The sequence below is a fragment of the Marasmius oreades genome, chromosome 10 (genome assembly GCF_018924745.1).
Source record: "Marasmius oreades isolate 03SP1 chromosome 10, whole genome shotgun sequence".
NCBI lineage: Eukaryota > Fungi > Basidiomycota > Agaricomycetes > Agaricales > Marasmiaceae > Marasmius > Marasmius oreades.
Genome location: NC_057332.1, coordinates 65,081 through 88,661, shown reverse-complemented (window position 1 = coordinate 88,661; position 23,581 = coordinate 65,081). Strand labels below are relative to the sequence as shown.

Sequence of the window (23,581 nt, the reverse complement as noted above, 5' to 3'; positions counted from 1 at the left end):
AGCAACGAAACTAGGTCTGAATCCTGTCGGATGGGTTTCAACGCTGTCTATAATCTGTCGATGGATTTCGACCAACCGGAAACGCATGAGCGAGTATGTCATTTCCTAGAAACGCTTAGTTTGAATCTAGAAAAGGATAATAAGACACTTACAGTATATTTGGTATGGGGAGCTTGCTCGATTGGTCCAAAATCATCTTGTAGATCAATATCGTTGACGTTGAGCGGTAGTCCGGTGCGGTTCTGCGACGGAATGATAGAGTAGCTCCCGTGATGTGTCGCAGCGTTTGACCATTCATTGTGGATCTTTTGCACACGTAAAAAAAAATCATCACCCACTGGCAGAAACAAAATTTAAAGAAAAAAGAAGACGTACCAAGTTCCACCATACGCGCCGCCCAACCTCCCTTCTGACCACTGACTTCCACGGACCAAGGTATGTTTTTCTGTCGTACTCGGTACCCAAACGGTCAATGCCCAAGTTTTGAGCGATCTAAAAAAAAGATGAATAAAAAGGAATGTAGGGATGGATATCACTAACCTTGATCGCAGACCCCAAAAGCGCCCAATGAGAACTGTTCGGGGGTGGATATATCAGTAAGGATGGAGGCACGGGGTATCGTAGAGCCTAGGCCCTGATTACTCACTCAGAATCGCCAATGTTTTGTTGGTAGATGCCCATGAGTCTGGATAACGTGTGAGCCAAAAGAAATAGATAGGGTTGGAAAACGACTCACATGAGCGTTTGAACGCCTTCCAAAGAATGATTCTCCCCATAATTGTCGACCCAAAGGCAGAGTTGAGCGGCGTTATACATCTTCTTGGACTTCTCAGCAGCTTCTGCAAAGGTAATACCCAGAACCTTGCACATTTCGGGCTCGATGAAATGATAAGCGAGGCACAACACCATGAAGTAGGTGGAGAGGAACGGGAGAGAAATACGAGGAGCTGCAGGGGTGTCGTATGATTCTGGGGATGCGGAGGAGTCGGATATTTGGCTTGCCATAATCTCCACCTCGTAGGAGAATGTGGGGTAATGAAAGATTCTGGTATACCATTCGATTCTGTCGAACTGTTGTCATTGTTTTTCTCAATCAGTGAGAGTGAACGGGTAGAGAAGATAATGAGGGGACTGACATAGGTCCGAACTAGGGACCTCGACTCATATCCATCTGGAAGGTGAGAGAGAATTCGAGGGATAACGCTGGTCGATGGCTGGACAAGAAGGGATAAAGGATGTTCCTTTGGGAGTCCATTCGCATTCGGAGAAATAATCCTGTTGGAGCTTGGAGGCGGGATGGGATTCCCCATCGCAAGTTGTGCGAGTATTATAGCGGCTCCCTCTTCAGATTCGGTACACGCAGGCTGTCGGACCTTTGAAGCAACTTGCTGGGGACTGGTAAGGGCTGTCTTCTGAGGTGCGGCGCAATGAATGAATTCAGTCCTTGAGGAACCTTGGGCCATCAATTTCGCCAATTTTGTCGCACTCCGTTCAAGGGCTCCTACTCTCGTAACCAGCTGTTCGACAGCTTCAACCGTTACGCCGGGGCCAATAGCCCTAACCATTAGTGCTCCAATTATAAAGGATACCTTTACATTGATTGGCATACCTCGCAATGTTTCTCTCGACCTCATGACATACATCCCCTTCGCCGCGCAAGAGACATGGAGCGCAAGGATGTGAACGGTTGCCTGCAAAAACCTAATTAGATTTCTATATAAGGAAGAAAGCCATCCGCTCAACATCTAATCTTCCTTTTACGGCCTGAAGCAACGACTGTAAGTGAAGGAGGAGAACGAAAAGAATGGGCGTACACTGAAAACAACTCTGGATCGGCCGAGAAAGAGTACGTCGTGTTGACATCTCTACGGCGTGCGAGGGAGTCCAAACAAGAATCAATCAATGGCCGAATCAGCTTTATGGGATTCACATTCATCCACGGGAAAAGCCGCTAACGGCTTAAGCCGGATACCACCGATCCGCCGGCTCAATTGTATTGTTTTTGGAGCTAGATGACAGTCCGACCGCAGATCGGAGTACCGCCTTGAAAAACCGCGGAGGAATCTAGCGCCGTATCGACTTGGAGAACGGCTTGAAGGGCATCCAGGGAAAGAGAACATGCAGGCTTACTGTGGTCAAGCGTTCAACGTCAACACCAGAGAGGAATGCTTGGGTAGTCATTCCACTATCCAATAACACAACTGGCTACTGGTTCCGCTTTCGTGCGTCATATGTACGATGACCAAACGATGACTCGCTTGAAAGGACGGGCAACGAATTCGCCTAGACTAAGGTCCGCAGCGTCAATAAATCCCACCCCTTGAGAAGAGAAAGAACTCACGTTCTTTGCTTGCTCTCGGAAATGAATCGGATAGATCCTGGAGATGGAGAAACAGAGACAAAAACTAATCGAAGCAGGGAACGTACTACAGAACAACCAAACGCACCCAATAGTCCCAATTCCCCTTCGTACTTCATACGTTTATTGCACGTTCAATTATCCAAAGAATTTCTCGTTTTTCTATCCTTATTACCCCCGGATCCTCATCTCATTCTCAGCCCCTCTGTTGAAAACTGGCTGTTATGGTGTCATCATCTGGAGTCGTAAATTAGTTGGAGCACGAACAAGGTCAGCCTTCAGTATCGTCACCGTTGTGGATGAAAGAAGGATCAGGGTAGAAAGTAGCGGGTCCTGGATGACGTCGGTCAAAAGTGAAACAGAGACTGGGGGTTATTCATGAGGCTCTCGGTAAAAGCTTCTCGCTCCTGAAGGGCGAAACGTGAAAATATGAACGACCAAGACCACGCCTGCGGAGTCTTTACCGCAAACACACGATAAGCACAACCGTGATTTCCGATTATCGTAGTTCTGAAACGGAAGGAGGATCTGCATTCGCCCTTTTAGAAATTGGATGGAGGGTGCTGGCGAGACATCTGTCGGCCAACAATTAGATTAAGAAGTTTCAACTTTCAAGAGACTCGAAGTTTACACAAAGTTAGAATTACAATAGACTTACTCGCTTTTTACTCGACATATTCGCCATGGTGTCCGGTGGTTTGGCGGTACGCTAGAGGGTCAGAACGGGTGAGGGGTGTCGTTATTTTCAAAGCCACGACAAGTTTTGTAGTATGAGGGATTGTCGGTGATGCTTGGGCGTTACGTGGTAACGTTGTCACTTGTAACACTTTGGAACAGCACGTGGGAAATACGCGCTCTCCCTTGTCCACCATCTCAATTTTCCGACGGAGAAGAGGTCAGTTTGAGAATATACTTTTCCTTTGCATAGCTGTGTCTAAAGTTCCAGATGCAGAAATTCTATCGCCAAAATGCATACTGGGGTTAAGCGCGTACGTTGGTTTATTTTATATACTCTGTTTAGCACTGACGTAGATCTACAGTCGCTGTTTCGCCCGGTTTCCTCAGTGTCGGAGCTCGACTCATGCAGCTCTTAACTGATACGGCGGCTTATGCAGCGAGTAGGATTCCCACCAAGCGGGATGCAATCGTTCCGTCGTCGAATCTTTTCGACAGACGGTTGCGATTATGAACAGGTGGAAGACGCTAGGGTATTCTTGATGAGCTGGTACGTGTATGCCCTCATTGAATTTACGCTTCGCACTAACCGAGGACTTTCTTCTAGTCACAGCTCGTGGCCACCTGCCAACACTGCATGTACAAAAATCATGAACACCTACCGATGGCATCCCATTCATTCTTCCAGACTCCGTCCAAGCGAGCGGTGGGCCTGTTGTATTCCTCTCCGGCTATCCTCGATGTCCTCAATGTCAGCCGCGCACTCCTTTTCTGTCGCTCCCTACATCATCCTAGAACATCTGATCCATTACCTCCCCTCTGCCACGTCATATATGAGGCCTTCCATTATCATCTTCATCGGAATATTTTCTAGCTTTCTTGCGGGCACGGTGTATATGGCGACTCAAAGGGCGTTCTGTGTCGATGCTATATCAGTACACATGGTACGCAGGGATGTCCACACGGCGCTGGTCGGACACTACCCATGCGTCTATCGCATCGAGTCAAGGTAATCCTGGCTCAATTGGAAGGTTATGCTTGGAAGATGATCGGAGAAGGCGGTCTAGGGCGGGGGGATGTTGGCAGTCGGAGGTCTGCGAGGCAAAAGGGAGATGGAACAGTTCGATGGGTCGTATAGAGCTACGGTTCGATGAGGATGGTAAGTATCTTGTTGAATTAGTCCCTTCTCTGGCGCTAACTTTGGGGTCGATATTTACAGAACGTATGCAGCAGCTACTATCTGTCAGAGGAACCACGAAGTCGTCACACCGATCACATCCCATCCATCTCAACTATGCCTGAATCTGTACTCCAGTCTCTCCAACCTCTACATCCCATTACGAGCACTCCGCAACGCTCCTCATCCTTTGGGTCCCATTTTCTTTCTTGAGGTTCAAAGTTCCCCCCGAGTCACCGCTTGCCGCCGCAGTCTTCCCGAGGCCAACGAATGTCATCTTCATCTCTCATTAGGGCGTTTTTTGACCTGGAGACCTGCATATGGGATTACAAGGAAGCATTGCTGCTTTAGCTATGGCATCTTTGGGTGGTATGCCGAACGTGGTTCGTACATCCATGGCATTGGCTCTTGTTTGGGTTCCAGGAAAGATGTGAACGAAGGTTAAAGAGTATCAGCGGAGAGGATGGTACACATGCTGTCTTCGAAGGTGAACAAGGTCAGTCTATTATTTTGTTTCGGTCCATCGCGTTCTCGCTTGCGTTAACCGAGGTTTACGTTTCTAACCAGACTCGACATATACACCGTAGAACACGTACCCAGGTTCTTCTATCCTCCACCATGTTACAAATCGATGCGGAATCGGTGGCAGTTCGATTTTTGACGCCATGGAAAACCACCAAGTAGAGGGTAGGCTTGTACAGCTTTCAACGCCTATGCTTCTCGTTTCCCACTACGAGGTTCTTGCTCCTCACGTTTGTCTTTCGATTTCAATGTCGTTACCGACGTTGGCGTACTCGGCTGCTGGATCATCTCCGGTTGTCAAACTTTATTCCACGTCTGGAAATGTCCTTCTCTCATTATCGACACCTTCGTTTGACGATATACAGCTCGTCAGGGGGCTTTCCCCACCTTCTTGCGGATTCTGTATATCTGGCGATCAAGTGCTAAGAGGGCGTTCTTCCGGTTGCAGTCATTGCTGTTATATCACAGTGGTGTCGAACAGAGTTTGTCCGTCTGTCACATCGAGTTTGGCAACAATGTGTATGATGGGACTCTGTATGCGGCGTCTCGTTTTGGGGCATGGGGTTTTGGGGTCTCTGGGGATGGCTGTACCTGCTCGGAGGAGAGACGGATGGAGGTGCCTAGCGAGGTGCTACGAGGGACAGGAAATGGGCAGATATCAATCGTATATGGGTATAGGGATTACGTTCCGACAAGGATGGTACGTTTGTTGTCCCCAGTCTGTCTGTTCTCTCTCGCTAACCAATGTCTTCCTTTTGGTCAGAGGCTGGTGTCATTGCCAGTCAAGAGCATCTGAATCCGCCGATCACTCGAATGTCTACATCACTGGCCACTTCCTTGCGGGCTTCGGTCTTGATATTACCTGTGGCACATACCGGGGTCGAGAATTACGGAGTAACGGATCGGCGTTAGGTCGAGGTCATCCGTTCGGTGGTTCTCCCTACCAGCAAAGAATTCCCACTGCCTCCCCAGCTCACCACTGTTGATCACGTTATTGTCGCTCTGCGTAGTATGGTACATCCTTTCCGTCGCCTTGGAGATTCGAGGTCCATCTTCTGACTCTCGTGGTGGGGTTATTTAACCATGTCGAATTGGCTCCCATGTCTTCGAAATGCCAGTGGGATCCATCCCACGCCCTTGGATGATGTGGAGCATGTGTTCTTAGCCTCTCAAGGTCGCGGGCTACCAACGTATGGGCGTTCATCTCACTCCCCTTATGCCTCTTTGACAGCACCTCATTATTATCATGTTTGTCAGGCCTCGAGTAGGGCCGGGGTTTATTACACAGTCATGGGAGGGAATATCACTCAGTTGGTATCGTCGACATCGGCAGTCGTTGCCTCGATGTTGATAACCTCATCACCTCCTTCCATCGTCCACCGAACGCCGTATTCGATCACCCGCCGGTCCAGGTATTCTTCTCGTCTTCACTTAAACTTAGTCGGGAGGATTGTAGCGAAATCTGAAGGATGAGGGGATGAATCCTTCGCTGTTGCTATTGTTAGTATCCAGAGCCAGTAAACTGTCTTGGATTTGCACACAGTGGTTTTGACAATATTACTCAGTCTCCGAAGACGCCATCTTTATCTTTATGGCGGTCAGAAGGGGGTCACGCGCTACTACTATACCACTTATGATGTCCTCGTGGTGAACTCATGCCTCTGTAGTATTGGTCCAGGATGTCATTCAGAACACTTGCGCTGAGATCGGCTTTTTGTTTTTGACCATACATTCTTGAACCGTGTCTTTAGTAGTTCCTGGTTTGGTCTATCTGCATACGTTTTCGAATCGAACATGCTTCCTGATGTCAGTCATCTCATGGTCAGATGTCAGATGTCCCAGCTCTGGACAGGGAACGTGCAGTACACATGCAGTATATACTGCAAGTTTGTCTGAACCACCCCACTATATTACTCTCTTTACCTCTATCCCCCTTCCTGTCCCTGTCTTGCCTTCAATTTAGCATCGACATCGATGCAGGCTCTCAATAGTGCATCCCGGTGTCATTTTGATACTGTTACTGTTAACCAGGTTCATGGAAACCAGACACACAATCACTATCACCATGGTATTCAACGGCAAGAGTCTAGGGAGGATACGGACTCAGAGTATGATCAGGTGTGCGGGTTTTGTCGGATTTTGGAAACAAAGATGTTAAACCTTGTAGTACCATAACCTCATAAGGGCGGATGTCTACATCACTCGGGACATACATATAGAGGAATATCCGATACATTGTGACTGGAATGGGCAACAGTGGGTTTTAGAACGGTTGCAAGCTGAAAGAGCAATTTGCACTGCTGAGATTCGTGGTCAGCAGAGTTTCACGGCGGTGTTATATAGTGGATGTGAAGCCAGAAAGGTAGGCCTGTCACCAGAGTGTTAGTGACAACTGCGCCGTGATACAGAGATTTCTAGGCATGGGAGAAAGATTTTCAACAGTTCTGTCGAATGCGGTGGGTTCAACAACTTGAACTCATTGTACAATTAGTACTATGAACAGCTAAATAACATGGCAGAAGCACAGGGAGTATACAGCTTTTTGGGATCAACCGGTCAAGCATGCCTATGTTGATATTCTACAATGGTGTGTTAAAATTTGTGTTCCGAGTTTCCCTTTTTTTTTCCACTGAAGCTCAAGAATGGTAGAGCTTGTGCCTCTTGGTCATATTTGGGAACAACTTCACACAATTGGGCAATATTATTTTGATGCATTGGCAGTAAGCAATTATATATAATGATCTTACCTAGTACCAACTTTTTTATATAGGTAAACATGGGATGTCGTCGCTGGGAACTTTGGGTAGATCCTAAGCAGGGAAACATTATCCATGGTGTGGATGGGCCCTTCTGTTCTTGGCAGTCATTCCCTTTACATTTCCAATTTGAGACCCCGCTATCCAGCATTGAAATTTTGCAGGAGGATCTCCTCTTGTGCTTCCTTGCTCATTTCCCTCAGGATAGGAAATTGGATAAATGGGTCTTGGACATATTTCAGTCCCTTTCAGGCTTTAGACAAGAACATTCACCAACAGACTTCCAGAGCAGTCAGCCAGTAGTCATTTCAACCCTTACAAACTCGATAATAGCAGTTGGAAGTACAGTGTGGAGAACTGGGTGGCCAGCATATAATGTGTGTGGAGTGCAAATGCATGATGGATCAACAAGGTATGTAAATCTACAAACCAAGGCATAGAAACTACTGATTAATTACTCTGTAGATTCAATGCTGAAGATTTGAAAAACAATTCTGTAATAGAGTCATTCCTTGAACCACAAGCCTGGCTTTCGCAATCATCTAGCATCTTCTATCAACATGGAATTTTGCTGGACAAAGACCTCTCCCAATACAGTATGTTCCATTCAGGTGGATTCTATCTTATTATAAATTGACCTTATAGAGCTTATTGTACCCCATCTCACATTGTATGGATCCTGGCACTTTGAACACCAAAAATCCAGCAACCATGATAACAAAGGTTTCCCTTACCTTTTTCTTCTTCCCACACCTGTCTTGCCTTCATCAGCAATCACAGTGGAATGTTTTTGGTCTTATGATGAAACAGGAAAAACACACATCCCAGAACATTCTTATCATTCACTTGGTCTACCAACAAAGATGCAGGTGCATGTAAACTTAACATACATGCACTATTGGTCCTCCACCAAAGTCTACACCGGCATACACCAATGGCAACATGATAGAGGATTCAATCCAGAGACTACAGACTTTGCTTGTTCCCTTGGATATCCTGTTTTCAAGGTTACACAGCCAAAGCTCAGTCAATTTGAGGAACTTGACAAAGGTGTGGTGCCAACATCTTTGAATTTAATAACCATAGCTTTTGATTTATCTCATTAACAATATTAATGTAGATGATACTCAGCCAAAAACTGTTGGTGAGACCTCTTTGATTCTTGACTCCCTATCTTAAACTTTTCTTTTCCCAGCACTAGGGTTGTCAAATGTCTTAACAACATCTAATGTCCAGAAGGATATAAAACAAGGTATGGGTGTCACTATACTGGTAGTTTCAGTCCTCCGATATATATGAAGCAGATGTAAAAAGCTTGTTCTGGTCACTAGTCGCAACTCAATTTTCATGCCAAGCTGGTGAGGAATCAGATATTCCGGTAGTAGTTATATAGGTTCCTTAAGAGTTGAATAATAAATACTTGACTATGAAAACAATAATATTTTGGGTTCTGGTGAGTTGACTAAACTATTCAGGGACACACTTTCACTTTTGGGCCAGAGAACCCAACTCAATGTAACAAATCATGTCACTCACAGTTTAAAACTACAATGAGAGTTCCAGTTATTAGTAATGAGCACATAACTGCTTAGCACAATGCCAACTTCATATTCAAATTAGGGATCTCAGCCCTAGAAGCAATCTAGCAATACTGAAAGTGAATTTTAAGTAGATTTACATGTTTGAAAGTAGCATTAGGTTTTGAGATAAAGGAATAGATTGGAGGTAATTGCAAGTGCTAAAACAAGCTAGGAAAATTATTAAGGCTAAAGAGCCTTGTATATATATTATTTTTTATTTTTTATTTTTTTTTGGTGGAGCATAGAGGTATTCAGACTCCAAAGAGTCTTTGTTAAAGTCGGATGACAACATCGTCTTCCCGTACCCACTGTCTGTTTGCCAGGGATTCAAACCTAGCAAGAGAAGTAATGATACCATGGCCTCTTGTCCAGAGGCCGGATTAAGGAATAAAAATATGCATGATAACCACCTCGAGGAAATGCCGTTACACACTACATGTGGGGCTCATTCCAGCCATCTCGCTTCCAAAACTTACCTTACCCAGTACCATATCTATCCATCATCTATGGCTCTATACCCACTAAAACCTCGAATTTCCCGCTAGTCTAATCTTCTTCATAGTCTTCTTCATCTTTGATGATGCCAGACCAGGTCTCATGGACTAGGGATTTTGAAAGCGCTTTCTTCTCATATTTCAGGTGAGTCATGTCTATTTCGAGTCGAAGACGTCTATTCATCATGTTTATCCAGCGTTTGGAGATTTCATTCGCAGTGATTTCTCCTCACTCGTGAATTATCCTGTCATTTCTGATAAGCCATATTAATCTAGCTGACTCAGATAACAGGACACGGAAGAATCTCTCACTTCCTGATGTAGCATCACCATTCCCAGATATTTTATGCTTCAAACCTCGAATACCGCAACCAAGGATGATACCAAATTTGGGTTTCTCCCATTTCATTCCTTTTTTACTCCAGGCTTTTTCGGCAAGTTCCCAAATCACCTTTTGCCTGTTACTCTCGCATTTGGTCAGTATATGTTCCATATCCTCCATTACACCGCATTTTTGACAGATGGCTCTTTTTTTAAGTTCGTCTTTATAGTTCGGTCTCTGCCAGTTTGAGCCCACCATGTATGCATCATGCATCGCCATCCAAAGGAAGTACCGCGTTTCTCTGGTAATGTCTTTATGTCTAATACTTTTCCAGATTGTGGCGTCATCGGGGGAGATTCTGAAATCATTCTCGTAGCATTCACACACTGCGTTAAGATTGATTTTAGTACGTCTCCTTCCATTATATTTCTTCATTTTCATCTCTCTAATCCCTTTGTAGGCAAGGGACTGTGTTATGGTGGACAATTTCACACCTGATATTCTGAGAGAGGATGAGGTTCCAGATTTACTATCTTTTTGGTAGTCTAGTTTAATGCATCCCTTGCCAGCAACTTGGCTTCCTTTGACCATGATTTCGCTGCCCAGTCTTCTTTCTCAACGCCTTTTATCATGGTCTTCCTTCTCCTGTTTCATAGACTTGCAATGACTCTTTGAATTAGGTACCGATTAGGAATATTTATCCACCCTCTATTCTCAAGACATTTAACCTGCTCAAGTAAGAGTTTTACATTTTTCTTAGATGCTATTTCAATTCGTACAGATACATCCTGCGGAGTTACCATCAGGATATGATCAATCACAACTAATTCAGCAACTTCGTTAGATTGGAGCAGCTCGTTTGGAACACGACAGATTAAAGGTGCTGTCTCTGAGTTATGTTCTATGATGCAGAAAGCTGTTCTCGCTTTTGAACCTTTAGGTCTTTCAGTGGATCCATTCACCGAAAATGTTTTTGAGGGTAGATCCCTATCATATATGTCTGTGTCTCTTTTTCTGGGTAGAAAGGTACATGGTTCGTCTTGCTCAGTAAAGATCCTGAATACATCAGCTAATGACCCTTCTGTAGTGACATTACCATTAAATTCAGTGAAGTCGTCTGATGAACCTGGCTTGGTTTCGTATTGAAACGGTTGAGTCCGTCTTGGGTCCCATTTCGGATGTAGACAGTCTAGCAGTTCCTTCACCTTCTGCATGCATCGGTCTGGATGAGGACATCCAAGCTCGTTTTCGAAGGTCATACAGTTCTTACATTCACACTCATCATTTGGGGAGTGGTCATTATCGTTCAGTAAGTTGGTTATATCCTGCACGTAGCCTACAGTTTTAACTCCATGGATTTCCTTAAGGCACTTGGCAGCCGCTGCATGGTTGATACGTCTCAACGAGGGAAGAGCGTCACTATAATACCATATTGGCCTTGTCCTCAGTATTTCCTCAGAGAATGCAATTCCCTCAGTTCAGACCCCAAGCTTTTTGGCTGTAGTGAGTAGTTTCTGTATATGGTTCGGTAGAATTGATATTTTTGTTTCCCATGATTGTAGGAAAACATTTTCTTTTATGCTTGGCTCGACATTTTGTTCTGTATTTTTTCGGGGAGTTGCAGCTGCGATGAGGACATTGACAATTTTGGCCCATATTGGTCTTTCATCATTAAGCGAGGTAAGACTTTAGCCACATCACTTCAATCACTAAGTTCCTGGCTTCGATATCCAGTGCTTCTTGTCCCCCTTCTTCTTTCAGCGCGAGGAGGGTATCCATACTCACTGGACTTTGCGTTTTCTCTCCCCATAAGAACAGGTGTATTCATTTAGTGAGAAGTTTTTCTGCTTCTTTTGTCATACCCTGGACCTGAGTTAGATACTGGGTCATACCCCCGACAATCATCTGGATAATCTTTTTTCTCCCATCCATAGTTGGGTGGGTTCGATCCCACCTTTCAAGAGCAGAGTCGACTTTTTCGAGTTGGTTGGACCATGCCGCAGAGCCAGGTGACGAATGTCCAAACCATGCTCCCAGGATCCGGATCGCTTCATCCTCCACAGTGATATGTATATTGGCAGGTATCGGTAAGTGTACATCTTTCCCTTTTTGTTCGTTTCTAATCTTGACTTGATAAGTCTTACTTCCTAATGGAAGGATCTGGGTCTTCGCTATGTTGAACTTGGCTCTAGCAGCGATGCACCACTTATCAAGAATTTGTTGAAGGTCCTTGAATTCATCATCTTCTGATAAGAAGACTGTAGTGTCATCAGCAAAGAGACTGGCGATCATACATTCATCAATATTGGGGATCTCGATACCTTTAAGACTGGAGTTCCTAATTCTGGCCGCGAGTGGTTCTATTGCAATATCAAACAACAGACATGACATCGGGTCCCCTTGTTGTACTCCTCGAGTTACTTGGAACGGGGAACTTAAGTGACCATTAATCATTACTTTAGTTTCCGCATCGCTGTATAGGCTTTCAATGGTCTTAATGAAGATGGGGGGGAAATTAAACCTCTCAAGGGTTTTTGACAAGTAATCATGAGCTATTTTATCATATGCCTTTTCTTGGTCGAAAGCCACAATTAACCCGTTTTCTTCAAAATAGTCGGCAAAGTCCATTATCATCTGAATTAATTTCATTTGGTCCGATATTTGTCTGCCGGGCATAAAGCCAGCTTGACTAGGATGGATGATCAAGGGACATACTTCAGCTAGTTGCATCGCAAGGACTTTTGTGAGTGTTTTGTAATCAGTGTTGATTAGAGTTATCGGTCTATAGTTACTGATTTTATTTTTATCGCCTTTCTTATACAGCGGACACATCCAGCCTTCAGAAAATTTTGTACTCCTGTCAACACCATGTTGGAGGATGTCGTTGCATGCTTTTGTTAGAAGTTTGAGAATATTAAAGGGTTCTAGGGCCGGCTGATCTTTTTCATTCACGTATCTGTCTAAGCATGATTTGAAGAATTCATAGGTGATTCCTCTCGTTCCTGGTGAAGATCCATTCTTCAATTTTCGGAGTGCCATTATCACCTCGTTCTCGGAGATGTCCTCTCCGAGACGACCTTTTTGGTCCTCTGACAGCTTTGCATCCACCTGTCCAAGAACTTCTTGGATTGTTTGTTCTCAAATATCAGCATGTTTGTCTAGGTCTTGTTGCTGGAGTCCCTCATGGTAATCTCTTGCCAGTTCCGCCATTCTTTGTGAGTGTTTTTCATATACTGGCTCATGGGGGGGGTTCCCTTCCGAAACATTTTGTTGACCCGTATTTGGTATGCTATCTTTTTCCAGTGCGTATATCATTTCCCTTGGTGTAGAGCCTTTACTAATCTTGCACCAGTATTTCCCTATGTTTTCTCATTCTATTCTGTCATGCGCTGCAACTTGTCTTCACAGTTTGCTATCACCGTCAACTTCCAGATCCTTTAATTCCTTTTCATTATGTTGATCCTCTCTGCTTTCTCGTGGGGGGTAGATCTTGAGTCTGATAATGTCTGTCTAATCGACTTTTTGACTTGAGCCACCCGTTGTTGTGCAGGTGTGATTGAAGATTTCTCTATCTTCTTTGCTTCCACTACTATTTCCTTCAAGTAGTCTGCGAGAACTCTTTGTGGATTTGCAGTATCATTGCATTGAGTTATTTGGTCAAGACTTTCCAGAGCTTTTCTCCCTTTTTCCTTGGCAAAGTTGTTGAACTTTTTATTTTTTAGAATTCTCTCAGGAAGAGTCCATCTTCCTTTTCCTACCAGTGGGGCCTCTTCATGTGCCACTTGAACTGAGACCATCTCGTGGTCTACCCCTTTGATACCAACAGGAGATTGATTCCACTTACAAGCTTCAGCAAGGACTTTTTCGGTCATATATATGCAGTCAAGACGTGAGTGGGTGTCAGCTCTGGAAAAAGTATAATTCTTTTCAGATGGGTATGTACTCCTCCACCCATCTTTAAGCTTTAGGTTCATTTTGACTGAGTCTAGGGCATCTATGGCTTCATAAGGGTTGCTACGCATGGGGAGACAGTCTATCAGGTCTTCAACAATGTTGAAGTCGCCACCCATTACATCCGGTCGCCAGTCCCGATTGTGATTACCTTCGAAGAATTCATTAATTTCCTCCCAGAACGATTTGCTATCTTCTCCATCACTTGGCATAACATTTGGAGCATAAACATTTAATACTGTAATGGTTTTGCCTTTGTGCCAATTAGTTTTAAGCAGTATGGTTCGTCCCCGAATTATTACTTTAATTTTGACATTCTTAATGTTGGTGAGCTGTTTATTCAGTACAAAGGCAACTCCTCCAGCACCTGTTGGATTCAGTGGATGATGGGATCCGAAAACTACAAGTCGAGTATGGAACATATTTTCGATCTCCACTCTCCGTTCTTCTGTTAGGTGGGTTCCTTGCACCATTAAGATGCCTATTCTGTGCTTTCTAACCAGTTGGTTTATTTGGGCCCATCTATTGCCCTCTTGAAAGATATTTTGCCCCCCAAACCCATTCAGATTAAGTGACGCAACTTTAATTGCAGCTTTTGTATTCTTCTGACATCTATGCATTTCAGCCCTTCTTGTTCTGTGGTTAGGGCGATTTGGTACGGTGTCATCAGGAGAGGCGTATGGCAAGTCAACATCCTCTCCTATATCGGGCAGGGTTCCTATTCGTGGAAAGAGATGTTCGACTCCATCTCCTCCAGCTGGAATAGGGGACCCTCTGGATTCCATTATTGGCCCATTTTCAGGCTCTCTTTGTACTGGTGACTCCGGTGCATGCTGGGGTATCCATTCAGAGGACCTTTCCCTTTCAAAGGCATGCCTTGTGTTTTCGTTGTTTTGGGCCAGTAGATCTGGTGCATGCTGGGATTCTACGTCATTCTGCATATGTTCCTCTTCTGCACACATATCATTTTTATAGGTATTGAATACAAGTTCATCGCCATCCTGGGTACCTGTATCCTTCAGGTTTGAACTCCGGGACTCAGGACTTTGTATACTCGACGTTCCGCCTCCGTAAAGTACTCTACCATCATCGGCTGACAGACCGACGAGAGAATCTGCGCCTATGGTTAGGATACTTCCTGAACCTGTGTGAACCGCAGAAAAGTTAGAGTTAATATGATTGTTAGTTGTGTTCGTGGCAAGTAGGCTCCCCCAAGACTTGCTAGGCCTTAGGATCCGCCGGGTGTGGTAGATCAGATCATTCCAGACTAGCAGTATGGGCTGCCAATCCTTCCAGGTACGTTTGCTTACCTTGCTAGATGCTACCACTCACCTTAGGATAAACATTTGTATAGCGCGTGTCAGGCTTTCCTGTCCGCCCTAGCTAGGATGCAGTATATGTGGGCCGTGACGCACTACGGAAGGTTAGCCTTGTATATATTCACAGGAGTTCTTATGTTACTCAATATATACTGAATCATGGAACAATGAAATACCTGTGGAGTTCTGGGGGTAACAGACAACAGGTGGCAGACCTGGAATAAAAGATGCAGAGCTTTGACACAAGCAAAATAACAAATGAAAAAGAAATCAAAAATGAAAGCCAGAACTTAATCAAAACTGTATTAAAACTGAAGGAGAAAAAACAAAACTGTAAAGGTTTCTTGATGGTTGCATTTGTGATTTTGATTATTTTGTTTGTTAGCAATTGTACTGGTTTACTTACAACGATAAGATAACCATCTTAGGCATATACAGTGACCTAAAAAACCGTCCAGTTTGGTATATAGTCCGAAAAAATCCTTGAATAACTCTATGGGAAATCATATTACATAAGACACTAAGTGTATGAAATATAGCCCTACATTCCTGCTACACACCTTATTTTGTTTTGTGCAAAAATATTGACATTTGAGAAAGTTATTGCTAAAATATGAAAAAAATCCAACTGGACAGTTTTTTTGCTTAACTATTTTACACATGTTATTATGACATATTGCATGATATCATGTTATATATCATTAAATTTTGAATGACATCATCAGTTAACTCTTCTATGACATCACATGCTCCACTTTAGGATATTAAAATGTGATATTCCCTTCACAAAACCATCAACAGCATGCCTCGCTAATGGGCGAAGTATACCACTCAAGAGTCAACCTAATATCAGAGCTACGGGAGTAGCACCAATACCAAATCAACCCAAAAACTAGTAAACCTCCGTGTAAAGTCTATCAATAACTCTACACACCAGGAAAGATTGCAAGGGTGGACTGCTTGGCAAAGGTTACGCACAAGATCACAGTCTCAGTATCGTATGAAGGTCTTATAAAATCAATATGCAACTGCAAGTGTAAAACACCACAGCTACAGGAATTCTAGGGTTTGTAGGGGCTCTGCTTATTGTCCAGTGGACTAAGTGGGACTGTGAATTTCATCTATGGTAAGACTAATTCGAACGATTGGAGACTATTGCCCTCGACAGACACGAAAACTAAGTCCTCGGCGGACACGGACGCTAAGACCCTTGATGGATCACGAAACAGTAATCAAGACCTCGGCGGCCTATGAACGGATAGTTCTCTAGTTTGACCTCGACAGTCTCATATAGTTCAAATCAAATCTTATCGTTTCACTGCACAAAGACAGGGCAAATCTCTCTATTGGTGTCAAGAGCAGTTACTCACGGGCAACCCACTCAGGACTTTCCTACGCACGGGTAGTACTTTTTTATCTACGGATACATGAGCTGCTTTTATACTACTTCTACGCTAGCTTTGTAATCCTATCTCTACTTGTTTCATCTCTAAAATAATGCACCGTAGCTACGAATCCATGCGGAATCTTATCACTAGGGACCGCTACATATGCATAATCTCGTCTATGGAGCTTTTCCGTATTCGAATCATATGTTTCAGACCAATCTGGACCGTTCTTCATTCTTGTTTCAGCATGTAGAATGGATCTACATAGGCGTACCATACGGTATTTCCTGCCTACGGACCTTATCCTGCATTTCGACGTTATCAAATCATATGGACTTTGTGTGTCCAAGTGGTTCCAGCATATGGATCCAGAGTTCCGAATTGCCGTAGCACATGAACAGCGCGGACTCCGAGATCCGTTGTTCATTCCTGCCCGGTTCCTAGGTACTCTATCTGTGATCTGGGATCTGTATCATGTCTTTTTGTCTTTTCCTCAGATCGGGACTCGATCTACGGTCATATCAAATTTCTCCTAGTCTGTGTGGTCTTACGTCCGATTTCTTGTCAACTAAATCCCCCGTAGAAGTAGGTACTCCTAGTATGAAGGTCTTTTGACTCCATTAAGTTCTGCTACGAACGGTTCTGTGAAGACTACAAGTCTTCTAATAGTACAATCCCTTGATATGCCAGTGCATAGTAAAATGTAGAGAGTAGAACTCAGTGAATTACCGCTTAAGTCCTCTGCTCATAGTGTTCTACAGGTTTCGAACAGTCATACAGTTTTCTGACACGATCTACGGTTCTCTCTAACTGGTCTAGCTGCGCCTACAGCACATTCTACTAGCGGCACTAGCTTTAACTAGTAATTCGGGCTCACTCTAGTTCTTAATACGATAAATATTGCTCCGTAGCACTGTTTAAAGTGCAAAAAGAACCTTGTAGCATAGTCAACTAAGTCGCATTATCGCCTTACTCAATCTCAGAAAAAACAAATTCTTCATCTCTCCACCACTACTGACCTCAGTGCTGGTAGCATTGCCCAGCAATTAGGCTGTAGCAAGACTACAGTGACCACCCTTGTCTCCAAGAAGCTACCTGACAAGGAGAACTCTTTTGGAGGCAGACCAAAGAAGGTCACACCTGCTGATGAACACTATATTATTATACAAATGCACTCAGGGCATGTGGGGAATGCTACTGAGTTCCCTCAAAACCTTAATATATCACTCCCCTCTTCTATTACTTCTCAAACCACCCACAATGTCCTTCATAAACACAAGTTTCATGCTGTAGTAAGGAAGAAAAGCCTCTTCTCAGCATTAGGAGGGTAAGATTCAAGTTTGCTGAAGCACACCTGAACTGGACATTAGATGACTGAAAGAGGGTTATATGGTCAGATGAGACTAAAATCAATAAATTTGGGTGAGATGGGCATAAGTGGGCACAGAAGAAGAATGGCAATCCACTGTCAGAGAAGGAGGTTGAAGATACAGTCATGTTTGGAGGAGGAAATATCATGGTTTGGGGATGTAGAGGTGGAATGGAGTGGGGAAATGGTAGAGGTGGAAGGGAGGATAGATGCACAGTAGTATGTGGGCATTCTGGATGACCACCTGCCAGCTAGCATTGAAAATTTACAACTTTTGATTGACATGACCATGTTTTAGGAAGACAATGATCTAAAGTATACCTCAAAAAAGACAGCAAAATGGTTTGATGAACATGGGATCCAGTCGATAGAGTAGTGAGCACAGTCTCCAGACCTTAATTCAATTGGACATCTCTGGAATGCCTTGAAATGCAGGTTGAATGAATATTCAATGCAGCCTAGCAGAGTTTATGAATTGTGGGAAAGAGCTGCTGAGGAGTGGGGTAACATTGAAGTGGAAGAGTGCCGAAGACTTATAGAGAGTATGCCTAGAAGATTTCAAGCAGTTGTAAAGGCTAAAGGAGGACATACAAAGTATTAGAAGTTGAAATATAGGATAAATTTAGTGTAGCAAAAAAACTGTCCAGTTGGATTTTTTTCATATTTTAGTAATAACTTCATCAAATGTCAATATTTTTGCACAAAACAAAATAAGGTGTGTAGCAGGGATGTAGGGCTATATTTCATACACTTAGTGTCCTATGTAATATGGATTTCCCATAGAGTTATTCAAGGATTTTTTCGGACTATGTACCAAACTGGACGGTTTTTTGGGTCACTGTATGTAGCTATGGTGTCACTATGACATGATACACATTGTCAGAGAGGGTGACCATCCATGCATATGCTGGGCATTGAGCCCCAGTGAGGTTTCATCGGATGGTATTGGACATTATTGGATGATCCAGAGGTCACTTCAATAATGTCTGGTTCCATCCAATAAAGTCCTTAAACCGGCAGTTTTTGAGATGACATCGGATGACATTGTTGCAAATCTGAGCCTGGGGCGGGGCCATATTTCCTGTCTGATAACACACAACACCATCCAAAGTTCGTTGCTTATCATATGTTATCATACTGGTATGATCCACCCATTAATGAATATAAATGTACTTTTTCATATTCTTTTGTATGTTATCGTACAGCTGGGATCGGACTCATTCTACCTAATCTATAAGTCTCCACACCTTCATCGCTTCACAACTGATACCGCTGGAATCCACTTCAACAATACCCTTGCTGCCATTGGGTGTAAGCACTACAGCATCATCTAAAACAAAGGGGTATGTCAGAAAACAGGGAATAAATTAATTGCACGAAGCACGTACCTCTCCTAGTTTCCCTCAACGTCCTGCACTGAGTTTCACATAACCACATATCTTGCATTAGGCTGAGATTTCGTCGCCGTTAGTGGTAGAACGGCCTTTAGATGCATCAATCAGTATGAGATCTTCGAGTTACCATAAAATAGCACGATGTACCTTATATCTAGTCTGTTCCTCCAACTGGATTGACAATCCACTTTAAAGCTATGCAAACGACGGGTCCTCAACTTGAAACATAACATGGAAGTCCATAGTCGATGCAAAAGTGGCAGGATGAGATGGGAGATGGTGGTGGATGGGAAGGAAGAAATGATGGAGATAACCCTGGCGTTTTGCTTGTACATAAAAAATCCAAGGGTGCAGGCTACGTCACAGTCTCGTCATTGGTATCGGCATGAAACAATAATAATTTGAAGTTGGTTTGAACTTCAAACTGCACAGTATCAAAGAGAGCGAAGGGGAGGGGTGCAGGGGCGAGCGCAACGGAAGGCACTGTGTGCATGGGCTTTGGCAAGGAAGTGAATGGACGGTATCGTGATATAAATCGGAAAAGACCTTAAAACTGCATATTTGTACAATTTTAACACTTATGAGTTATAAATAATGGGATTAATAGGACTAGAGTGAGCCCATACTTCTAGTTAAAGCATGAGCCTCTACAAGAGACTTTATCCATACAAACTGTACAAAATTAGGAAAGATGAGAGACTTTGCTGAAGTTCAGAAAACTGTACGAACTTCAGGAAGCAGCCGTTTAAAAACCTTTCGTTCTTTTATTGGAAGGCCTCATCTTACTCCTGGAATGCTCATAGCAAACATAGGGATTTTATTATACACTTTATTGAAACTTCAACGAAGTCTGGTTGGACTGCTCAGATATATGGAATTCTCAGATATAGAAATCCAAACAAGTAAAAAAGGAAGGAACATCCGATTCTCATGAACAGAAAACAGAAAGAATAGGAATTTCTTGGAAAACCAAGGAAACACGGACTTCAGCGAAGTGCACGTAGTATTTGATTTCAAGAGAGAAACCTTGGAGACAGGGCCTAGAATCAAGGCTAGATCTTCTCCAAAAAGGAATAGAACAGGAACATGAAGAATGGATACGCCTGAAACAGGGACTCGTTCCCTAGGAAAAACAGGAGAATGTGGATATGTCGGGTACTTCAGCGAAGTCAAGTCCCCACATCGCAACCAGGAAACAAGGAACAGATATTCAGTTTAATATTCGATTTGGCACTTCAGCACATAAAACTCTTGTATTATACTCGATTAAGCGAGTTTCTGTTCGACTGAAAGGGATTTCATTATTATTTACCAGTTTCACACACATTTTGGACTTTTACTATTATTTATTAGAAAAACCATATATAAGGAGGGCAGGAAAGAGGGATTTTCCCCAGCAACCTACAAGAGGAGACACATTTCACCTACTAGGATTCGCTCGAGATTTGACCTTTGCCCCACTCTTCACTGAAGTTGGTGTTCTGTGTTTGGAAAGATAGATTAGATTATTGCAATTGAATTTGGTATTGGCATATTGTCTTGGAATTGAACTCTGGATATTGAAGTCAATTTGGACTTATATTGAATTTGGATTGCTATTGTCTAGTTTGGATATTGAACTTGAAACCAAACTTCGGCAAAGACTTGTAAAGCTTTGTTGAAAAGTCAGATATCGAATTTTGGGATTTGTGAATCATATTGTCACTCTTGTAGTGAAAAAACCTTGATTGAAACTTCTATAAAACCGAAGACCCCACATATTCTATCTTTCTTGGTGCCTCTTAGTGAAAACTAAAGCCTTAAGAATACCGACCTCCACCCCTTACACTTGTGTATACTCTTCTTGGTGTGGTTTTGGTTTGCGCACTTCGTGCTTGAGGTGTGTTTGCTAGCCATATTTAGTGGTGTTACACAGAGTTATTAACAGTTCGGTCATGGTGAAGAAAGTGGTCAGATTTGTTTCGATATTGGCCGACAGGAGAAGAAGAAACGAAGGTGACAGCAAGTCGTCAGAAAACATCGGAGGCAATTTGGATTTCTCAGAATTCACATGATTCGTTACATGCGGTCTGGTAGCATCAGATTACATCTGAGCACATCTCACTGGGATTGAGCCCTGATGCTGAGGATAGCAAATGCCTATAACAACCCAACAACACCCATATAGGGCATACTCAGAGGGGTACCAACCCCCAGTACTCCGACCTACTATGAGACCGTGCTCCAGGCTAATGCTGGCGAACCATCCTACGGTCTTTTCAGTAATATAGAATGACAAGAGCTGGTGATCAAGAAGAATGAATGGTGACAGTGTTCTACAGTGACCCAAAAAACTGTCCAGTTTGGTACATAGTCCGAGAAAATCCTTAAATAACTCCATGGGAAATCCATATTACATAAGACTCTAAGTGTATAAAATATAGCCCTACATTCCTGCTACACACCTTATTTTGTTCTGCACAAAAATATTGACATTTGATGAAGTTATTACTAAAATATGAAAACAATCCAACTGGACAGTTTTTTGCTTGACTATTTTACACATGTTATTATGACATATTGCATGATATCATGTTATATATCATTAAATTTTGAATGACATCAGCTGACTCTTATATGACAGGAGGGAATTTTCCTGCTACCCTCCCTCCTTATATACACTTTTCGAAATACAAATAATAAATGTCTGAGATATTGTCACAAACTCACCATACTCCAGGTACTCCTCCATAGTACTTCACATGCTATCACAACTCCTCCCATCCCTGTGCTTGATTGTTTCAATCTCTGTGATCGTCCTCCCTTCAATTCCTTCATCTCCTCACCGTCGACCACTCTGTCCGACTCGCGATCGCTGTAGACCATCATAGATAGGGAGGCCCCTGCCCCCCTGACCCCTTACCCCTTAAGTAGTGTAGTATATAAGTACTCCAAGTGTACAATAGAACTTCACTCTTGTCTGGTCAATCCTACCTAGGAGTCATTCTTTCCCCCTTCAATTGTCAGCTCGCCTCACCCAAGGATCGACTCCTGACAGATATGTAGTAAACTTGAGAATAATAATAAAATCCCTTTCAGTCGAACAAAAACTCGCCTAATCAGGTATAATGCCAGAGATTGTGCCAGAAACCATGAATAAAGATAATAAGCCAAGAGTCCCCTGTCTGTATCCATGTTATGCTGACAGAGCCTAGACTTCCTGAGGTCTCCGAGTTGCCCACATATCCTTGGAAACATATCTTCTATGTCACCATCGTCCTGTTGTCCTCTAAATAAGGAAAAGAACCAGTCGCCGTCTATGACATATCTCTTGTGTTCCTGTCTCCAGTAACAACTGTCATGTCAACCTTGCAAGCTCTGGGTTTCCTTTATTTCAGAATGTTGTAATCCTTTTCCTTTCCTGTGACTTCAGTTATTTCCTTTAAGTCCGAGTTGTCTAACAATACTTCGTGAAGTCAAAGTAAAGTGTTCAATAAATTCCCTATGTTTGCCCCAAGCATTCCACAAGGTAAGACAAGGCCTTCTATCTAAAATACGAAGGTTTTTAAGAGGCTGCTTCTTGAAGTTTCTACCATTTTCAAAACCTCACGAAGTCTCTCATCTTCCGATTCCGTACTTTTCGTACTGCTAAACTCTCACATAGAGGCTTGTGATTTGACTAGTAGTTTGGGCTCACCCTAGTCCTACATTCTCTTATTTTATAACTCAAATGTTAATAAAATGATTAAAAATATGCTTATTAAGGCTAGATCCAATTTTGAGTGCAATAGCGGGTACTGAGGGTACTCCTGGGGACCACTTCCTAGAAAAGAACAAGAGATATCAAGTAAAGTGAGAAGTCAAGGTCTTGGACATAGGAGAAAACAAGGGCAATGTCGAGAATCATGGGGACTACTTGACTAAAGACAATCTGCTCTATATACCTCCAGAGAAGAGTGTTGTTACGATTCAAACGCCCAACGTAGATGCCTGACACTTTGACCAATCAGCTAACACCCGAATTCCCGTCCCGAGCCGGAAATTCACCACAAACATCAGGCGATCAAACTTGAGGCAGGACCGAAGTCCTGGTATCACATCTACATGGTCATTATGGAGATCTCAGCGAAGATTCATCACTAGTTTTACCGACTTTTTGCCTTATTTCTTGGTGCATGACTCGGAAAGTATATACTTCCAATCCTTTGACTCACCCATTCCAACCTAACTGAATCACGGAATACACTCGCCAATGCTTGCCGATTCCGCTGACTCGTACTTCCCAACCCTCGATTG

At 43.3% G+C, this 23,581-nt stretch overlaps 5 protein-coding genes across 5 annotated transcripts; 3 read left to right on the top strand and 2 right to left on the bottom strand.

Annotated features, from left to right (window-relative positions):
- Positions 1-10: 10 nt before the first annotated feature.
- Positions 11-3,170, bottom strand: E1B28_002101 (uncharacterized protein; the record flags this gene model as incomplete). The annotated part of the gene is made up of 17 exons (XM_043159015.1): positions 3,018-3,170; positions 2,824-2,934; positions 2,651-2,766; positions 2,448-2,596; positions 2,342-2,378; positions 2,131-2,288; positions 1,815-2,079; positions 1,744-1,764; positions 1,610-1,691; positions 1,137-1,557; positions 737-1,071; positions 647-685; positions 541-574; positions 376-492; positions 153-305; positions 77-105; positions 11-23 (listed from the first exon to the last, which is right to left on the bottom strand). The coding sequence occupies exons 7-17, from the start codon at positions 1,861-1,863 to the stop codon at positions 11-13; spliced, it is 1,293 nt and encodes a 430-aa protein (XP_043002613.1). The 5' UTR covers positions 1,864-2,079; positions 2,131-2,288; positions 2,342-2,378; positions 2,448-2,596; positions 2,651-2,766; positions 2,824-2,934; positions 3,018-3,170.
- A 788-nt stretch (positions 3,171-3,958) lies between these two features.
- Positions 3,959-4,336, top strand: E1B28_002100 (uncharacterized protein; the record flags this gene model as incomplete). The annotated part of the gene is made up of 2 exons (XM_043159014.1): positions 3,959-4,193; positions 4,254-4,336. The coding sequence occupies 2 exons, from the start codon at positions 3,959-3,961 to the stop codon at positions 4,334-4,336; spliced, it is 318 nt and encodes a 105-aa protein (XP_043002612.1).
- Positions 4,337-4,924: 588 nt separating this feature from the next.
- E1B28_002099 (uncharacterized protein) lies at positions 4,925-5,529 on the top strand (the record flags this gene model as incomplete). The annotated part of the gene is made up of 3 exons (XM_043159013.1): positions 4,925-5,152; positions 5,215-5,433; positions 5,497-5,529. The coding sequence occupies 3 exons, from the start codon at positions 4,925-4,927 to the stop codon at positions 5,527-5,529; spliced, it is 480 nt and encodes a 159-aa protein (XP_043002611.1).
- A 1,980-nt stretch (positions 5,530-7,509) lies between these two features.
- On the top strand, positions 7,510-8,788 carry E1B28_002098 (uncharacterized protein; the record flags this gene model as incomplete). Its single annotated transcript, XM_043159012.1, has 5 exons — positions 7,510-7,901; positions 7,955-8,085; positions 8,135-8,539; positions 8,610-8,633; positions 8,685-8,788. 5 exons carry the CDS (start codon positions 7,510-7,512, stop codon positions 8,786-8,788), a joined length of 1,056 nt encoding a protein of 351 aa, XP_043002610.1.
- Positions 8,789-19,138: 10,350 nt separating this feature from the next.
- E1B28_002097 (uncharacterized protein) lies at positions 19,139-19,358 on the bottom strand (the record flags this gene model as incomplete). Its single annotated transcript, XM_043159011.1, has 2 exons — positions 19,139-19,242; positions 19,301-19,358. 2 exons carry the CDS (start codon positions 19,356-19,358, stop codon positions 19,139-19,141), a joined length of 162 nt encoding a protein of 53 aa, XP_043002609.1.
- Between the last annotated feature and the right edge of the window lie 4,223 nt (positions 19,359-23,581).